The 20024-nt window shown below is 35.2% G+C and overlaps 1 protein-coding gene across 3 annotated transcripts in view; it reads left to right on the top strand.

The window, feature by feature from the left end:
- epha3 (eph receptor A3) overlaps positions 1 to 20024 on the top strand; it is a 333749-nt gene that overhangs the window by 234352 nt on the left and 79373 nt on the right. For all 3 annotated transcript variants that reach the window (XM_030125112.1, XM_030125114.1, XM_030125113.1), the window contains 4 exons: positions 10379 to 10541; positions 14482 to 14587; positions 15052 to 15116; positions 16093 to 16218. In XM_030125112.1, the coding sequence (XP_029980972.1) occupies positions 10379 to 10541; positions 14482 to 14587; positions 15052 to 15116; positions 16093 to 16218 (460 nt within the window). The remainder of the gene's footprint in view (positions 1 to 10378; positions 10542 to 14481; positions 14588 to 15051; positions 15117 to 16092; positions 16219 to 20024) is intronic.

Below are 20024 nucleotides of genomic sequence, written 5' to 3'. Positions count from 1 at the left end.
AGCCTGGCATATGTCAATGATTAACAGCAACATTAACAACCTTAATAAATTCATTTAGACCCTCACCTCTCAAATGAAGCCCAGATATCAGTAAAAGTATGATTTATGCCTTATTGGCTTTCGGATCAAAAACAGTGGTTATAATGGAAGAAATAGTGCGTTTTAGGCACACTTAGGAGACAGATGCTAGTCTTGCAATTTTCTTTTGTTTACAATGTGCACATTTTAGTAGGTGGCCAGAATTTTAAAGATCATGCACAAATGAACAACTTTTGAATTCTAAACTTATTTGAATTGTGAAAAATAATATGAAGTTTTTTAACACAAAGTGCAAAGTGTGCCTAAAAAGCGCACCCCGGATACCGAAGGGTTAAATTCATTTTTAAAGCAGGTTTGCTAGTTTTTATTAGTTTTGTCTGTTGTCTAAATGCTTAGTTTTAGTTTAGTTTTACTTTTTTTTTTTTCTTTTTCATATATCTTTTCTCTTCTCCCTTGTATTCAAATAAATCCCAGACAGGACTCTGCTGCTTTCTCCCAACTTTAGTCTCCATGTTTCCAGGTAGAAGGGGGACCAGAAGACAACTGGAAACCACAAGTGACAGAGAAAAATTACAAAAAAAAAAAAAAACATGACTTTTTCAACAAAAATATCATTAACTAAGCATAAAAATAAGTGTCCATCCACTGCCATTGATCCAACTCCATGGGTTTTACTGGTGAATCAATGTTGTAGAAGATGATGGTGTTTCCATGGTAACTACGGAGCCTCTGAACGTCCAAAATGGGTCATATCTGTGACCATGAAAAGATGACAAACTGTATTTTACACCAGTTGTTTACATGGATTGATAGGATTAGTGGATCAACAGGTGAGAGTTGGGGGTACCTGGATTAAAAAAAGTATTTTTCAGGGCGTACTCCACTGTAAAAAGTTTGAAAACCACTGTTTTATGGCAGTTCCTAAAATGCTTTTTTCTATTGTTAACATTTTTTAAGTGATTTATCACGTTTACACTTAATACTGTGCTCTGTAAGTGAACATCAAGTATTTTCTTATAATTAACGTACTGATTATGTAGATGTTCATAAAAACTCAGATTAAAGTTGAGGGTTTTTATATCCAAAACAGAGAAAACTGAAGAAAAAACTGATTTTTCTTCTGCAAAATTATCGTTAACTGAACATAAAACAAGTGTCTCCATCCACTGTTACTTATCAAATTACATAAGTTTTACTGGTGAATCAATATTGAAGAAGATGACAGTGTTTCCATGGTAACTACAGAGCCTCTGAACGTCCAAATGGGTCATATCTGATGACCACGAAAAGACGACAAACTGTATTTTACACCAGTTATTTACATGGATTGAAAGAATTAGTGGATCAACAGGCGAGAGTTGGGGGTACTTGGAATTTAAAAAAAAGTATATTTCAGGGGGTACTCCACTGTAAAAAGTTTGAAAACCACTGTTTTATGGCAGTTCCTAAAATGCTTTTTCTCTATTGTTAACATTTTTTAAGTGATTTATCACGTTTACACTTAATACTGTGCTCTGTAAGTGAACATCAAGTATTTTCTTATAATTAACGTACTGATTATGTAGATGTTCATAAAAACTCAGATTAAAGTTGAGGGTTTTTATATCCAAAACAGAGAAAACTGAAGAAAAATATGATTTTTCTTCTGCAAAATTATCATTAACTGAACATAAAACAAGTGTCTCCATCCACTGTTACTTATCAAATTACATAAGTTTTACTGGTGAATCAATGTTGTAGAAGATGATGGTGTTTCCACGGTAACTACAGAGCCTCTGAACGTCCAAATGGGTCATATCTGATGACCACGAAAAGACGACAAACTGTATTTTACACCAGTTATTTACATGGATTGATAGGATTAGTGGGTCAACAGGCGAGAGTTGGGGGTACTTGGAATTAAAAAAAAGTATATTTCAGGGGGTACTCCACTGTAAAACTTTGGAGAACCAGTTCCTAAAATAATTTTTCTGTCTTTTTTAACCTTTTTTAAGCGATTTATCACGTGTACTCTTATACTGTGCTCTGTATTTTTCATTTCTAAGTGAAAGTCAAGTATTTTCTTATAATTAATGTACTAATTATGTAGATGTTCATAAAAACTCAGATTAAAGTTGAGGGTTATTATATCCAAAACAGAGAAAACTGAAGAAAAAACTGATTTTTCAGCAAAGATATCATTAACTGAACATAAACCAAGTGTGTCCATCCACTGTCATTGATCCAACTCCACGGTTTTACTGGTGAATCAATGTTGTAGAAGATGATGGTGTTTCCACGGTAACTACAGAGCCTCTGAACGTCCAAATGGGTCATATCTGATGACCATGAAAAGACGACAAACTGTATTTTACACTAATTATTTACACATATTGATAGAATTAGAGATTTATCAGTTTACATCAGTAGATAATTTTGATTAAAGGTGGATGTTTGGATCTTTATGGGTTAAAAAAGGGAAAATACCCACCATAATATCATCATAATAAATGCTGAGGTTAAAAATAGAGAGAAATTCGTTTGGGAACTGCCACAAAAGTAGCTCTGAGTCTTTATGGGTTAAGCGAGTAATTGTGCGACAAAAAAATGCCGGGCCCTTGCACTTATCCCTGTTAATCACATGGTCTCTCAGGAATTACTGAAGACACACAGGGATAGATGCGCAAACACACACAAAACCAAGTTCCCAGAGGATTCTCCACAGTAGCCATACATACCCGAGGATTTAAAACCCCAGACAAAAGACCCCTCAATGCAGAAGGGTGAACCGGGACAACCAGAGACCCCCTTACAACCCAGGGTAGAGGACTCTTGGTGTGGCAGGCTGAGGGATGCTAAGGGCCTCTGGCATGCGAGGATCAAGGCCTTAGGAGGACAAAAGTTGGAGGAAATTCCCCACACTGAGACCACAGCATTACTCACTTATGAGACAGAAAGAAACTCTTAAAGCCATACGCATAAACAAGATGGTGAAAGAGATCTCACAAAAAGACGGAAAGAGATTAAAAGAGAAAGCTTTTAGCGGACAGATTTTAAGATTTGGAACATCTGCCAAACTTTATGGTTTTCCATGGTTTTGCTTCTGTCTTTATTTATACCACGAAGAAACAAAGACATACACAGTGTAGACAGTCAAGTAATCCAGTCGCAATTTATTATGACTTCAGACCCCCTTCGTATACAGGACGTATACAGACCAACTGTAACTGTAAGTTTGTTACTTTAACCCTGTAAAGCCTGAACCATTCAACCACTGACAGAAAATTCTAGATCTTTGAAACTGGAGCCTTTATTGGTCCTTCAGAACAACCAATTTTTTTTTTTTTTTTTTTTTTTTTTTTCAAATATCAATTTCAATGAATGATTTTCAATTTTGTATCATATTTTATTATTACGATATCATATTATTGTTTTCGAACAAACAAAAACATAATATAACACAAACATGTCTAACAAATTGGTGATTCCTTTTCAAAATTAGCAAAGTTCTGCCTCCTTCCTCATTAACCCTTTCATGCATGAATTATGAGAACCTGAATCAAGATTTTTTTCTTGAGTGTTTTTATTCCTCTTTAGGCATGAAAAAAACAATGTGATTTTTTTTTTTTTTAATGAACCTATTTTTCATGGAGTTACAAAAATGTCCACTCAGCTGAACACCATGCGTTTAATTTTAGAAGCTCAGAAACATGCATTTACTGACATGCTGTGTGAAAACTTTGAAATAAAAACATTTTTAACCTCCTGAGACCCAGCAATGCATTTTTGTCCTCTGTAGGGGACAAAAGTATGACAGTTTTACTTGCTGTCTGTTGCAAAGAACATTCCATTAAATAGATAAATAAATAAATACAAATCATTTTTTAAAATGTATCTGAAAAACAAACAAACAAAAAAAATGTTTCCATTATGCAGTTTCCAATCAAGACAATTGCTTAATGGAAAAAAGCTAAAAATTTTCATTTTCCTGGGTCTCAGGAGGTTAATGCTGCTAATCTGATGTTTTCTCACATTTTAACATACTATAATACTAGTTTTTACTCACTCAGATAATATGCAAATAAAAAAAAACTTTTTTGTTTAAAAAAAAACCCCCAAAACTCTGTTAATTACAGTCTAATAACAATTAGTAATCGATTTAGATAAAAGAACAGGAAAGTTACAGGAATGTCAGTGTATGGGATGATGCATAAGCGTCCACTGTGTCGGTTGATATGGAACTAAAACAACAAAATCCATGAATATACGAGAGAAAAATCTATAGAATAGCTGTCCACTGTATTGACCACTGTGCATGAAAGGGTTAATAACAGTCTTGTAGTGTCACTGGAAAGGCCTCTGGTGAACAAATGCCTCCCCCCTGGTGGATTACCTGTGTATTGCATGTATCTAATTGTATACATCAGGTTTTTCAAGACAAAAAAATATCACACTGATCATGTAGAGGGCTTCAAAACTCATGTATCAAATATGATACATTCTGCGTTATAGGGTTAGGTGGATGTTTGTCATGATATATTCAAACTCCATGCTGGAAAAGTCCGATCCATGCAAGTACAATTATGGAAAAAATTATTAGACCATCAAAAGTCATCGAAAACAATGGTTAATGGTTCAGGGAGGATAAGACAGTGGTTCCTAATGTTTTGTTTGTTTGTTTGTTTTCCCTGGAGCCCCCACCCAGCTTGTGTCTAAGACAAGCCAGCCCCCCCGCCCCCCCCCCCCCAGTCAAAAGTGTCCTGTCCTTCAATCAAACAAATCAACTTTCTTTCTTTTTTTTTGTTTATAATTCAAGTTATTATTGGAGTTTTTACTTAGTACATAACAATCATACAATGTTGCTTAATGTTAACAAGCAGGGCTGTTGAGCCGCATTATGTAATAAATTCCCATTATGTAATAACAGTTCAAAATGCAATAAGAATGTCACGTCATCTTGTAATAAAGCCGCATTATGTAATAAACTGACGCATTTTGTAATAAACTACGTCAACGCATTATATAGTACATTTTTTCACATTATGTATTAAGTTATTACAATTTGAGAAATGCATTACAAAATGCACTTGACACATTTTTATTTAAAAAAAAATGTAATAACATGGTTCATTATGTAATAACAATCCAAATTAATATAATTTCAGAGCAATTTAGAAGAAATTAGTCACAGGAGCTACAGGTAATGGAATCAGAACTTTAACCACACAGTTTAAAGATTAATTTAGCACATTGTTATTATATCGCTGTGTCAGTTGTGTCTGATACAGTATCTTATGATCTTGGAAATGAACCATGTTATTACATTTTCCTGAAAATAAAAATGTGTCAAGTGCATTTTGTAATACATTTGTCAAATTCTAATAACTGACTACATAATGTGAAAAAAATTTACTACATAATGCATTGAGGTAGTTTATTACAAAATGCGTCAGTTTATTACATAATGCGGCTTTATTACAAGATGGCGTGACATTCTTATTACATTTTGAACTTTTATTACATAATGGGAATTTATTACATAATGCGGCTCAACAAGCACCCATATATACAGTCGTGGAAAAAATTATTAGACCATGAAAAGTCACCAAAAACAATGGTTATACAATCAAATACTAACTCCTGTGTGTATCATGTGACTAAAACAGACAGAAAAGAAAACATGGAATGCCTAAAAGCACTGTTTTTGTCAGTACAATGCCATAGATATTGATGTAAGAACTGAAGTGATTGTGGTTATTATCAAGAAAACATGGAAAATGTGTAGATATCAGCTCTGAAATCCAACTCTTGTGAGCTATTTTTGTTGTTATCATTATATTTGTCCAAACAAATGTACCTTTAGTTGTACCAGGCATTAAAATAAAGAAAACAAGGGTGGTCTAATAATTTTTTCCGCTACTGTAGGTTGACCCATATGATCCATTTGTTCTTTGTTTTTGTTTTTTTCAGTGCACTCCTATGTTCAGTTCATTCAGAAATGTTTAATCCAAGAGCCTCCACCTGAGCATGTCCTGTATCCTCAAACTGCCTGGAAAATGATTTAATTTGTGGAAATTTCTTATAAAATCTAATTGAATTTTACCCTTACCAGCAGCGCAGCTTCGTGAAAGCAAAGGTTAAAAGTGCAGGGTTCATATATTATACCGACTATCAACAGAAATTAGTTGGGAATTTTTGAACATACTTGGGAATTCCCAGAAGCATCCTAGAAGAAGAGAGGTGTCTGAACGTTGGGAATCCCAGGGTCATTCTGTGGCCGACCTGTCACTTGAACCAACTAAAGTCACTATACCAATGCCAGTAAGTCATTTCCAAGACGACATTGTGAAAATACCATTTGTGGGAATACACTTTGTTGATTATTTTTGCCTGTTTTATCTGTATAATCTAGGGGACCGGGGAAAGAGCTTCAAATCGACTTTAATTTTGGCTGTTTATTTAGGCTCAGATGGAAGGAAGGAACACTATTTACAAGGTTTCTGCAGTACAGCTCATGTTTTTGGGATCTGCGTGTGTTTGTATCTGTGTGCGAGTTATACAAGCTGTAATTTACTACAGCTTTGTTTAGATTGTCAAGGCAGGACGCAGGGCTGTTAAACTATAACTACGGAAAGCTTGGTTTGTCAGAATGCACACACACACACACACGCAAAGAAAAAGAGGATATGACAACATATTTAGGAATCATTTTTCTCGTAATATCTGTCCACCTTAACCCATAAAGACCCAGTGCTACTTTTGTGGCAGTTCCTAAATTGATTTATTTTTACTTTATTTTACCTTTCCTAAGTGATTTATCACCATTTGTCATATATTATTCTTTGTAATTTCCATTTTTTCAGAAAAAATGTGGTATTTTCCTTTATTTATTTTACAGATCATGTACTTTAATCATCATGCTGATATTACATTTGAGGGTTATTATATCAAAATACAGAAAATTTAACCCATAAAGATCCAGCGTTACTTTTGTGGCAGTTCCTAATTTTTTTTTTTTTTTTTTTTTTACTCTATTTTACCTTTCCTAAGTGATTTATCACCATTTGCCATGTAGTATCCTCTGTATTTTCCATTTTTTCAGCAAAAATCTGGTATTTTCCAATATTTAATTTACAGATCATGTACTTTAATCATCATGCTAATATTACATTTGAGGGTTATTATATCAAAAATAGAGAAAATGTAACCCATAAAAATCCAGCGTTACTTTTGTGGCAGTTCCTAAATTTACTTTATTACTCTATTTTACCTTTCCTAAGTGATTTATCACTTAGGAAACTTATCATTTATACATGTGCATTACAGATCAGATCGACCAAGAAAAAAAACAGGCACAATATTGTTAAAATTACACTTATTTTTCTTTAGACATTTCAGGTTGTTCGTATTTGTTCAGGTTATTTACGTTTTATTATTAACGGATATCAGAGTTTAATGTTCTTTGCAATAAATCAGGCATAATGTCAGATTGTTTTTTTCACATTAAACCAAGAAGAACATCTGGAGTCATTATTTCTAGGTTATTATGCTGTTATTTTCGAGTTCGATGCCCTTGACCGTTAATATCTTCTGCACTTTGCAAAGTCATCCCACGGACCGGATTGGAACCGTTGGCGGGCCGGTTTTGGCCCCCAGGCCTTACGTTTGACACCTGAGGATGAGTGGATTCAGAGTTATTAAACATTTTAAATCAGTAGATGCTTTTGGTTGCCGGTGGATATTTGGCTCTTTATGGGTTAAAAAATGCAGCTCCTGATTGAGTCGTCACTTCATAAGTACTACACTGGGTTACAAAAAAAATGTTTTTTGCAAGTTGTCTAGGTTTTTTCAACTGAATTAGGACCATTTTGCACCGCTAAATCCAAAAATGACATCTGTTTTTCTCAATCAGGTCAGGTTTTTTTTGCTAATTTGATTTTGAAAAATTTGATCTTCTCACAAAATTGATTACATTTTTGTGACTTTATCAGTTGATTTTTTTATATAGTTCTCACCCAAAATAGGTTTTAAGAGAAAAAAAATCATTTCCCCATTGTACCTGTTAGGTACAATGGTGTATTCACCGCAGATGTAGCAGAATATGTCAGGTTTATTTTCGCAAGATCTTCTAGTCGAAGCCATTTCATTCACCTGTAATATTAAAAAAAACATTAAATATAAATTGGCAAAAGTAAAATCTTCAGAACTTGTTTATTGCAAGAAATATGAAAGAATTTTGTATCATATGATGTGAAAATGCCCATAAATGTAAGCAAAAATGTTAAAAAGCCAATATGTAGCATAGTTCAGAAAGTTGACCTGACTGAGCAAAATGAATGTGATTTTTGGATTCAGCACACCAAAATTATCCTAAATCAGCTCAAAAAACTTAAACAATAAATTTGTTGTTGACCAGTATTATTAATCTGCCAGACTTTAAGTACGGAACGGATGATTTACAGCACCGGTCATTACAGCAACACTGTGACGTATGTACATATATATATGTACAGTAGGTGTGTATATATACACACACCTGCATGGGATTCTCAGGGATCACATGCTGTCCAGAGTACTGAACAGTGACAAGCTGGGAGTGGATTTATAGTGGTGTTGTCCCAGTGCAGGTCTGCTGTATCAGTTACCTCCTCGCACACATACCAGTTAAAAAAGCTTAGTGCACCATAAAACTCTGATCCACCCCATTAATGGGTGTGAGGTTTCTTTTGGACAGTGTTTTTTGTATGTGTGTGTGTGTATGTGCGACTGTGTGTGTGTCCATACGTGTTTGTTCTGTTGCCTGTACCAGTGAGTTCCTGTTAATAACTCAGTCTATAAAATTAGAATTTGACTATGCCAGGACGTGGTCGGGCTCCGGATGATTTTTTTTTATGAGCTTGGCTCCGCTGCAAAATATGTCGCTCATTTTCAGGACTGTTGAAGTCATATCTAATAGGTTGTTGGTCCTGTTTTCCCCCCATTTAACCATTCCATCGCATGTAACTGTGTCAGTAATAATGCAATTGCCCGTCTGCGATATGGATGAATTCAGCAGCTCCCACCCCAGATAAATTCAATTCAGTACATATTTTCTGCCAACTATATTCTCACCTAGAATACATTGTATGGTTACATATTATGTTAATTAATATGCATAAATATACACTGTAAAAAAAACAGTAAAAAAACGGTATTATTCTGGCAGCAGGGGTGCCGAAAAAATATTGTAAAATAACGGAACATAACCATCTCATAAAAATACGGTAATTTTCCATAATTAAAATACAGTTTTTTGCCTTAACTTTAGATGAGATTTTGGTTTTTTTTGTTGTTTTTTTAACTTTTTAATGTTTACTAAAGAATATTTACATGTACTAAAACAATCAAATTACCTATATATATATATATATATATATATATATATATATATATATATATATATGTATGTGTATGAATAATTTTCAATGAGAGTGAGTCATACAATCCACTGATAAAAACTGTATTTGGACAGTTTATCAGTGCTTATACATGTTATACATTCACAAAAATACATTTATTCAACATTTTTGTTGTGAAACCTCCCGTAATTACACAAGATATTTGCCAATTAACAAACAAGTCTTGTTAAACTTACAGAACAAATACTTCTTTTACGGTTAATTGTTAGAAATTTTATCTCGATTTATCATATATATATATATATATATATATATATATATATATATATATATATATATATATATGTATGTCCACTGTAGTGACCACTATGCATGAAAGGGTTAAAGTATTTTAGTAAATACAAAGTCCGGGTTTACAGTGTATAATCACTTTGCTTTCTTTGTATTTCTATGAGCTTTTCACATTTCTAACACCACCAGTCGATGTTTATTCTTTGAGTTTATAGCTTTCAGTCTTACTGAATACTGTACATTATTGCATGCTGGGAAAGCACACAACAGCAGTAATTTCCTACTTCATAAGACTTTTTATCCTTTCTCCTCTTCATCCATATCCTGCCTTCTCATCTTTTCTCCACCGTTTTTTTTCCTTTCCTCCACATCTGGAAACAATGTGTCCCGACTGCAGACCCTCCTGTTGTTTTATCATTGGAGATCAGTAGGAGAGAAGTCGTAAAACATAAAGGGCATAATTCATCAGATTAGTAAAGATGCCAAACTGTCTGGATTATTTGTGCATGTTTGTGTGTGTGTGTGTGAGAGAGAGTGTGTATTCCATCTGTAAATGAACATGATGTTTTCCATGTTCCTGAATTAAAATCCCCAGTTCTGACTAAACACAGGACTACTGAATGTTATCTCACGAATGCTGTGTGTCGTCCCCTGGTCTGCCGTGTCCACAGGAGGAGCAGGAGACCAGTTACACTATCCTTCGCGCTCGAGGTTGCAATGTGACTCTGAATGGACTGAAGCCGGACACTGCCTACCTGCTGCAGATCAGAGCTCGCACAGCTGCAGGATATGGAGCCAGCAGCCCCAGTTTTCAGTTCGAGACCAGCCCCGACTGTAAGTTCAGCTCAGTTACACAGTATAGTACTTTACTTTTAAAATTCTACTAATAAACAGGGTCTTGTATACTGTATTTTCTGTCCTTACTGTGTTTTTGGACATGGTTAATTCAGAGTCTCAGAGTATCTATTGTTCTAATCTCAGAGTATTTATTGTTGAAAACTGAAATAAAGGCGTAAAATACAACCAACAATACACAAAATTACACCTAAGAAATGTTAAAATGAGCTATTTACCCAAAAAAATCAATCTTAATCGTTATATATGAAACATCCAGAGAACTGACATGCTAATATGCTAATGCTAACGAGCTAAACTAGTGGCTAGCGTGCTAATGTTAGCAATTGTATGCTAATGCTGAAATACCTGCTTCTTCCTACTTCCTTTCAGGCACAACAGTTGTTCCTTTCTTCTATTATTCTATTTTGTATTATGTTTGTGTTTGAAAAAAAACTAAGCTAAGCTAAACTAAATGAAACTAAACTAAACTAAACTGAAGAATCTGTCATTTTACAAAGAGGAAAATTCTACTAATAAACAGTGTCTTGTATACTGTATATTCTATCCTTACTTCGTTTTTGGACATGGCTAATTCAGGTAATGGACTCTTCCACTGATGAGACCTCAGAGTATTTATTGTTGAAAACTGAAATAAAGACGTAAAATACCACCAACAATACACAAAATTACACCTAAGAAATGTTAAGATGAGCTATTTACCCAAAAAATACAATCTTGATCGTTATATATGAAACATCCACAGAACTGACATGCTAATATGCTAATGCTAACAAGCTAAACTAGCAGCTAATGTGCTAATATTAGCAATTGTATGCTAACGCTGAAATAATAGCTTCTTCCTACTTCCTTTCAGGCAGAACAGTTGTTCCTTTCTTCTATTATTCTATTTTTTCCCCCTATGTTTTGTATTATGTTTGTGTCTGAAAAAAACTAAACTAAACTAAATGAAAGTAAACTAAACTAAACTGAAGAATCTGTCATTTTACACTGAGGAAAATTCTACTAATAAACAGTGTTTTGTGTACTGTATATTCTATCCTTAATGCATTTTTAGACATGGCTAATTCAGGTAATGGACTCTTCCACTGATGAGACCTCAAAGTATTTATTGTTGAAAACTAAAATAAAGGCGTAAAATAGCACCAACAATACACAAAATTACACCTAAGAAATGTTAAGATAAGCTATTTACCCAAAAAACACAATCTTGATCGTTATTTATGAAACATCCAGAGTTCTGACATGCTAATATGCTAATGCTAACGAGCTAAACTAGTGGCTAGCGTGCTAATGTTAGCAATTGTATGCTAATGCTGAAATACCTGCTTCTTCCTACTCCCTTTCAGGCACAACAGTTGTTCCTTTTTTTATTATTCTATTTTTTCCCCTATGCTTTGAATTATGTTTGTGTCTGAAAAAAACTAAACTAAGCTAAACTAAACGAAACTGAAGAACTAGCCCCGACTGTAAGTTCAGCTCAGTTACACAGTATAGTACTTTACTTTTAAAATTCTACTAATAAACAGTGTCTTGTATACTGTATATTCTGTCCTTACTGCGTTTTTGGCCATGCCTAATTCAGGTAATTGACTCTTCCATTGAAAAGATCTCAGACTAGTTACTGGTGAAAATTGAAATAAAGGCATAAAATAGCACCAACAATACACTTAATTGCACCTAAGAAATGTTAAGATGAGTATTTACCCAAAAAAATCTATCTTGATCGTTATATATGAAACATCCAGAGAACTGACATGCTAATATGCTAATGCTAACGAGCTAAACTAGTGGCTAGCGTGCTAATGTTAGCAATTGTATGCTAATGCTGAAATACCTGCTTCTTCCTACTTCCTTTCAGACACAACAGTTGTTCCTTTCTTCTATTATTCTATTTCCCCCCCTATGTTTTGTATTATGTTTGTGTCTGAAAAAAACTAAACTAAGCTAAACTAAACTGACTAAACTAGACTGTAAGTTCAGCTCAGTTACACAGTATAGTACTTTACTTTTAAAATTCTACTAATAAACAGTGTCTTGTATACTGTATATTCTGTCCTTACTGCGTTTTTGGCCATGGCTAATTCAGGTAATTGACTCTTCCATTGAAAAGACCTCAGACTAGTTCTTGGTGAAAACTGAAATAAAGGCGTGAAATAGCACAAAGAATACACAAAATTACACCTACGAAATGTGAGCTAAATAGCTAAATGAGCTATTTACCGAGAAAACACAATCTCGATCGTTATTTATGAAACATCCAGAGAACTGACAAGCTAATTTGCTAATGCTGACGAGCTAAACTAGTGGCTAACACGCTAATGGTAGCAATTTTACGCTAATGCTGAAATACCTGCTTCTTCCTACTTCCTTTCAGGCACAACAGTTGTTCCTTTTTTCTATTATTCTATTTTTTCCCCTATGGTTTGTGTTATGCTTGTGTCTGTAATAAACTGAACTAAACTAAACGGAAGAATCAAACATTTTACACAGAAGAAACTAGCTAAGCACAACAAACCCAGCCCCTCGCACATATCGTAGCTTATTTTGCCATCAATCAACCCAATATTTGTGCCAAGTCTGAAGTAAATTAAAACAACATGGATGTTTTTTTATAGACATTTGAAATTTCGCCCATTATAAGTAAATGGGAGAAGAAAAAGATTTAATAAAAATGTAGCAAAAAATTTCAAAAATGAGCTATCACTTAAATATTTTGCAGATAAAATTATTCTCTATATCTCTGCAATGTTTGAAATAAATTGAGTCAAAATTATTATTTTTGTAGCAATTTGAAATTTTGCCCATTACAAGTAAATAGGGAAAAAATGATTTTAAAAATTCATTAAACATTATAACTTTTACCTACTTTTCCCAAAATGTAATGACACCTATTCTAGGTTACTGGCAAACTATTGACCCAATTTGGTATGAAGTCAAACAATATTTTTGCTGCTAAAGTGTTAATAACGAAACAAACAAACAAACAAATTGAACAATACCCCTTGCCTCTCCTCTGGGGGACGGGGTAATAAGGTAATGACTAAGAATTATCATAACACATATTACAGCTTAGAGACTGTGCTCAGCATTAGTGAACAGAGATGCAGGCATCTGTATCACCTGCAGGAAACATTCCACTTCCTATTTACCTTTTGTCAACACTTCCTGATTATATTTTACCAAAAAGGTAGTGCAAAACTTAAAACAGTAAAACCATATTTAATATTGAAGTAATTAACTTGAATATCTCTGAAAACTTAAAACAAAAAAAAAAAAGATCATGCATATATTAACCCTTTCATGCACGAATTATGAGAACCTTAATCAAATTTTTTTCCTGAGTGTTTTTATTCTTCTTCAGGCATAAAAAAAACAACGCGATTGAAAATTTTCTTCTGAAAAATTAAAAAATAAATAAATAAATAAATAAAAATAATTTAAAAAATACAAAAAATACAAAAAAATAATAATAATGAAAAAAAAAGAATTCTTATGGACCCATTTTTCATGAAGTTGCAAAAATGTCCACTAAGCTGGACACCACACGTTTAATTTTTGACGTACAGAAACATGTATTTACTGATAAATTGTGTGAAAGTTATGGGGAGGGCTTGTGATTCTGGGGGTTTATGCTCAGAAGAGATCTACATAATGTTACCAATTCATTTCAGTAAAGATATGTCGTGTCTTAAAACTTTAATAAAGATATGTGTGGAAAAAAAAACAAAACAACGAAAACAACAAAATCCATGAATATAGAAGAGAAAAGCTGTAGAATAGCTGTCCACTGTAGTGACCGGTATGCATGAAAGGGTTAAAAACCGTAAAAGTTTGTATGTTATTTAGAGTTTTGACTCATGTTTTTTATTTATTTATTATTTTAAACCAAAAAACCTGTTGCTCTTTTGTTTTACAGCTGCTTTCTCTATTTCCGGCGAGAACAGCCAAGTTGTTCTGATCGCCATTTCCTCAGCCGTGGCCATCATCCTGCTCACGGTGCTGCTCTACGTCCTGATTGGCAGGTCTGTCCCCCCAATTATTATGTTGTACAATCAGTTTCAATACTTTCTCTTCCAACCATACATTCCTTCTACTTAATGTCTTGTCTGATGATTGATTTAAACAGTGATCATTTACTTTGAATTTCCACGTTGCACCCAGATATGTCCCATCTGTTATTACTGTAAAAGGTAACGTCAGGGCTGTATTTAGGTGTGTGTGTGTGGGACTGTGTATGTATATGTGGTTGCATTCCTGTGTGTGGCTGAAGTTGGCAGTCAGGGCTGTTCAGAGCGAGTATAAATCCATGGCTCATTATAAGACTTACTGATCCTCTCTTGGCTTATAAGAACTGGGATTACACACACACACACACACACACACACACACACACAGTCGTAGCTCTTGCCTCCATCCCGGGCCAAAGGGTGAAGTCGTATTGGAATATGTGGCACTACTTCTGACCCTTTTCTGTTTGGATTGGCAGGTTTTGTTGCCACAGCAAATCCAAACATCCTGATGAGAAAAGGCTGCACTTTGGCAATGGTCACTGTAAGTACCGGTCTGTGTTTCCACGGGCCTTGTTTGATCCATCTTCTTTCCACTTTACTACTCCCCATGTAAAAAAACATAAAATACAACTGGGCAGCTGGATTATAGGAAGCTAGGTAGTTACTAGCTGTGACTTTCTTAGGGCATTTTAACACGTCTTAATCAGTGGCTGTCATATTATAGCAGTTACATCCAAGGATGAAGTGGTTTTCCCTTTGCTTTGGTTCATTTGGTCATATGAGAAGACAGTAATCAGACCAAGACCATGTTAAGAACGAGGTTTCTCGGCCCATTTGCAAACCAATCCTGGAGGCTTTAACAGCGACGGGGTCTGAGTCCTCTCCCAGACGGCTAAGGCGAGTACCGAGCCTTAAGCTTTAACAATTTTTCATTGTGCGTTTTGCTCAAGTGGAAAGTGTTTTCCACGGGTAGATTTCAGATCACAGATGAAAACATCTCTCTCACACTACTTAATCTTAACCTGAAACTTTATATATTAAATGTCAAAAGCACCAGGAGCACAAGAGCAGAGGACTAAAAAAGTACTTTTTTATTTATAACCAGGTGACTGACCTTATGTTGCTTCTTTTTTATTCACACACACTGTAATTTATTAGGAATACTGCCACCTTTAACCTTGCCCCAGGCATTGATCCCAGAACTCCCCAGTGGTTGCGCTTTACTCCATGAATAGCTAGGATGGGTCAGATGCAACGCATAAATTTCCACACAGCATCGTTACAAAGTAAAACTTTACTACTTGTTAATTAAGATTTATTATGTCATGCATCTTTATGTTGTTGCCTATATTATTTCAGTTGCATAGTGTTTTGAATTAGCCCTAGAGACACCTTTTCTCTGAATTTACTCAAATAATTCGTTCTCTTGCATTGCTCTGCACTGATTATTGTTGGAGGCTACAGCTGAGAGTTTTTAGTTCTTATTAACTTTTGAAGCATTCTCTCTGTTGTTGCAGTGCGTCTACCTGGTATCAGGACCTACGTAGACCCACACACATATGAGGATCCCAGTCAGGCTGTCCATGAGTTTGCAAAGGAGCTGGATGCCTCATGTATCGCCATTGATAAAGTTGTGGGGGCAGGTAAGAATCAACACAGAAAAACTTTAAAGTGATGCTACACTCAAAACATGTTATTGAGCTGTGCACTGGAATGGGACTAAAATTCTGGTTATGGAAAAAATTATTAGACCATCAAAAGTCATCAAAAACAATGGTTATGCAATCAAGTACTAACTCCTGTGTGTGTCATGTGACTAAAACAGACAGAAAAGAAAACATGGAATGCCTAAAAGCACTGTTTTTGTTAGTACAATGACATAGATATTGATGTGGTTTGATATTAATAAACTAGCACTAAATTTGGGTAAAACAAAAATAATCATGTTTGGAAATTGCAGAAATGATAAAGCAATACAGATTCAACTAGATGGGGTAAACATCAATAGAGTCGAAGAAATCAAATTCTTAGGGGTGACAACAGATGAGCAGATCAGCTGGAAGCCACATATAAGATATATTTGGTCCAAATTATCAAGAAGCATAGCAGTATTTAAAAAAGCAAAACAGGTTTTGGATCACAAATCACTCCGCATTCTCTACTGTTCCATAGTTCTTCCATATATAAGTTACTGTGCAGAGGTTTGGGGCAATAACTACAACAGTACAATCCATCCACTAATCATTCTACAAAAGAAAGCAGTAAGGATCGTTCACAAGGCAGGTTACACAGATCACACAAATGCATTATTTTTACAGTCAAAGTTACTAAAACTCAATGTAAGAACTGAAGTGATTGTGGTTATTATCAAGAAAACATAGAAAATGTCTAGATATCAGCTCTGAAATTTAACTCTTATGAGCTATTTTTGTTGTTATCATTATATTTGTCCAAACAAATGTACCTTTAGTTGTACCAGGCATTAAAATGAACAAGAAAATAAGAAAACAAGGGGTGGTCTAATAATTTTTTTCTGCAACTGTAATAGAAATGAGATTTTTGTGGGTGAAAATGCCTGACACACCACTTTGCATTCTAAAATGATCTTGAATCTTGCCACCTTGATGCTGATGCAGAGCCATTTGGGGATTCATTTATGTCAAGTGGTCAGGAAGTGGCTCAAAACCGAGGCCAAGTCAAAGGGTCTTAAAGTTGTAATGCCACTGATGGCCACTGGGGGTGCTTCTAAAAAAGTCCTGGCTCTAGTCCAGTGGTTCTTAACCTTGTTGGAGGTACTGAACCCCACCAGTTTCACATGCGCATTCACCGAACCCTTCTTTATTAAAAAATAAAATATGATTTTTTCAAATTCAAGACACAGGTATATGTTTTACTGGTGCACAAAATGAACCGTGCATTAACATCACTGTGTTTTAAAGAACAAAACCAATACAGTGCCTGAACTCACAACAAATTACATACCTTTTCACAAAGACATGACCTTTTTTAATACAACCACACTGAAATGGTTTTAATTTTTAACCTTATGTATTCCAATAATGAACTTATTGTATTTATGCTATTTATCATTTTTAACATTTTAACACACACCCATCACCCATTTTCCATCAGGCTACAATAATAATGAATATTTACTGTAAATCAGTGTGACTTCTGCTGTTGCCTTTGAGAGACCAGTTCAGAAATGCGTGGCTTCACCTTGGCAAGTGCCACTCTCTTTCTCCATCTGCGACGGTGCGTCGGTCGTCACATGATTGTAACTGACCAGTGCGGTGACCGAAAATGTAAACAAACGCTACACATGGCTGCCTCCGTGGTTAACAGGAAGTAGCAAAAGTCATAACAACGATGTGGAAAATAATTCATCGTCAGACGAGTGGAAGAGATTATAAACACTTCTGGATGTGTTGTAGTGCTATAAGCAACAACAATACACCATGTATATTGGATGTCAATCAGGGAAAGAGTCTCCGAAGCCGTTGGTTTACATACACGGACCTAGCCCAACACACACACCCGACTAATGAGTCGAGTGTGTGTCTTGACCTCCGCCGAACCCCTGAGACTGACTCACCGAACCCCTAGGGTTCGATCGAACCCAGGTTAAGAACCACTGCTCTAGTCGCTGTAGTGACCACTATGCACGAAAGGGTTAAACCTGTGGTTCTTAACCTGGGTTTGATCGAACCCTAGGGGTTCGGTGAGTCAGTCTCAGGGGTTCGGCGGAGGTCAAGACACACACTCGACTCATTCGTCGGGTGTGTGTGTCGGGCTAGGTCCGTGTATGTCACCAAACGGCTTCGGAGACTCTTTCTCTGATTGACATCCAATATACGTGGTGTATTGTTGTTACTTATAGCACTCCAACACATCCGTAAGTGTTTATAATCTCTTCCACTCGTCTGACGATGAATTATTTGAGTATTTTCCACATTGTTGTTATGACTTTTGCTACTTCCTGTTAACCACGGAGGCAGCCATGTGTAGCGTTTGTTTACATTTTTCGGTCACCACACTGGTCAGTTACAATCATGTGACAACCGATGCACCGTCGTGGATGGAGAAATCGTATTACGCTGAAGCTGAGCTAGTGCCGTAATAAAACAACGATCACAAAAATACTGAAGGAGTATAACGAGAACTTTTTTTTTTGATACACTACATGCAATTATCTTTTTTTTTTTTTTTTATGTCAAAATTGCATGGTTAGGAAAGTTCGGAGCGAGATGAAACGAAAACCGGGTTGACCTGACGGCCTACACATACATGTACACAACAGCAGAAGTCACAATGATTTGCAGTAAATATTCATTATTATTGTAGCCTGATGGAAATTAGGTGATGGGTGTGTGTTAAAATGTTGAAAATGATAAATAGCATAAATACAATAAGTTCATTATTGGAATACAAAAATTAAAACCATTTCAGTGTGGTTGTATTAAAAAGGTCATGTCTTTGTGAAAAGGTATGTAATTTGTTGTGAGTTCATGCACTGTATTGGTTTTGTTCTTTAAAACACAGTGATGTTAATGCACGGTTCATTTTGTGCACCAGTAAAACATATACCTGTGTCTTGAATTTGAAAAAAATCATATTGTATTTTTTAATAAAGAAGGGTTCGGTGAATGCGCATATGAAACTGGTGGGGTTCAGTACCGCCAACAAGCTTAAGAACCACTGGGTTAAACAGTTTACCTCAGTAGATAGTTTTGGTACATGGTTGATATTTGGATCTTTATAGGTTAAACACCGTACTACACATATAGACACCATATAGTGTAAAACAAACTCCATTTTTAATAAAAGCAACAACTGCAGTGAAAAACGCCAACATCAGTCTGCGTTTACTTCAAAGGTTTTTGGTTTGTTCTTCTACCCACCCTGGTCTTTTCCCATTCTCACGTTAACACTTTCCTTTTTTACGTCCTCACTCTTTCACACTATTTGAATGAAAAACACACACCAGGTTCTGAACATAAAGCAGTGCCCTATATTGGCATTTTCATAGCGGAGTGCCAATTTGACTGTGTGCCATATAACGCACAGCTGGAGGTGAGAAAGCATTTAATGCCCCAGCTTGAGGTCCCTTCGCCCCAAAACACCTCTGTGATGAAAAAAAATGAAAGTCAACTTTTCTCTTTCTCCATTTGGTTTGTTTCCCACTTTTTTTCTTTTTTTTTTTCCCCTCTTCACGCCCTTCTTTCTTTTGCCGTTTTAGGTTTTTATGTAATCGATGCTATCTTGAATTCAGAAAAATGATTAAATCTGTCCGTAAGTGTGTTATTGATAAACATATTTCATTCATGTCTGTGTAAGATCTGAAGTAAAGGTAACACAGACACTAAACTGCACTGTATCGATCTGATGTGTATGAAATAAAATAATGATGGAGAGGAATGAAAGGGTGTAATTAGAGTAAATATTTTAG

Source organism: Sphaeramia orbicularis, chromosome 21 (genome assembly GCF_902148855.1).
Source record: "Sphaeramia orbicularis chromosome 21, fSphaOr1.1, whole genome shotgun sequence".
NCBI classification, from domain to species: domain Eukaryota; kingdom Metazoa; phylum Chordata; class Actinopteri; order Kurtiformes; family Apogonidae; genus Sphaeramia; species Sphaeramia orbicularis.
The sequence above is the reverse complement of the archived record's forward strand: the minus strand, read 5'-3'. Positions and strand labels throughout refer to the sequence as shown.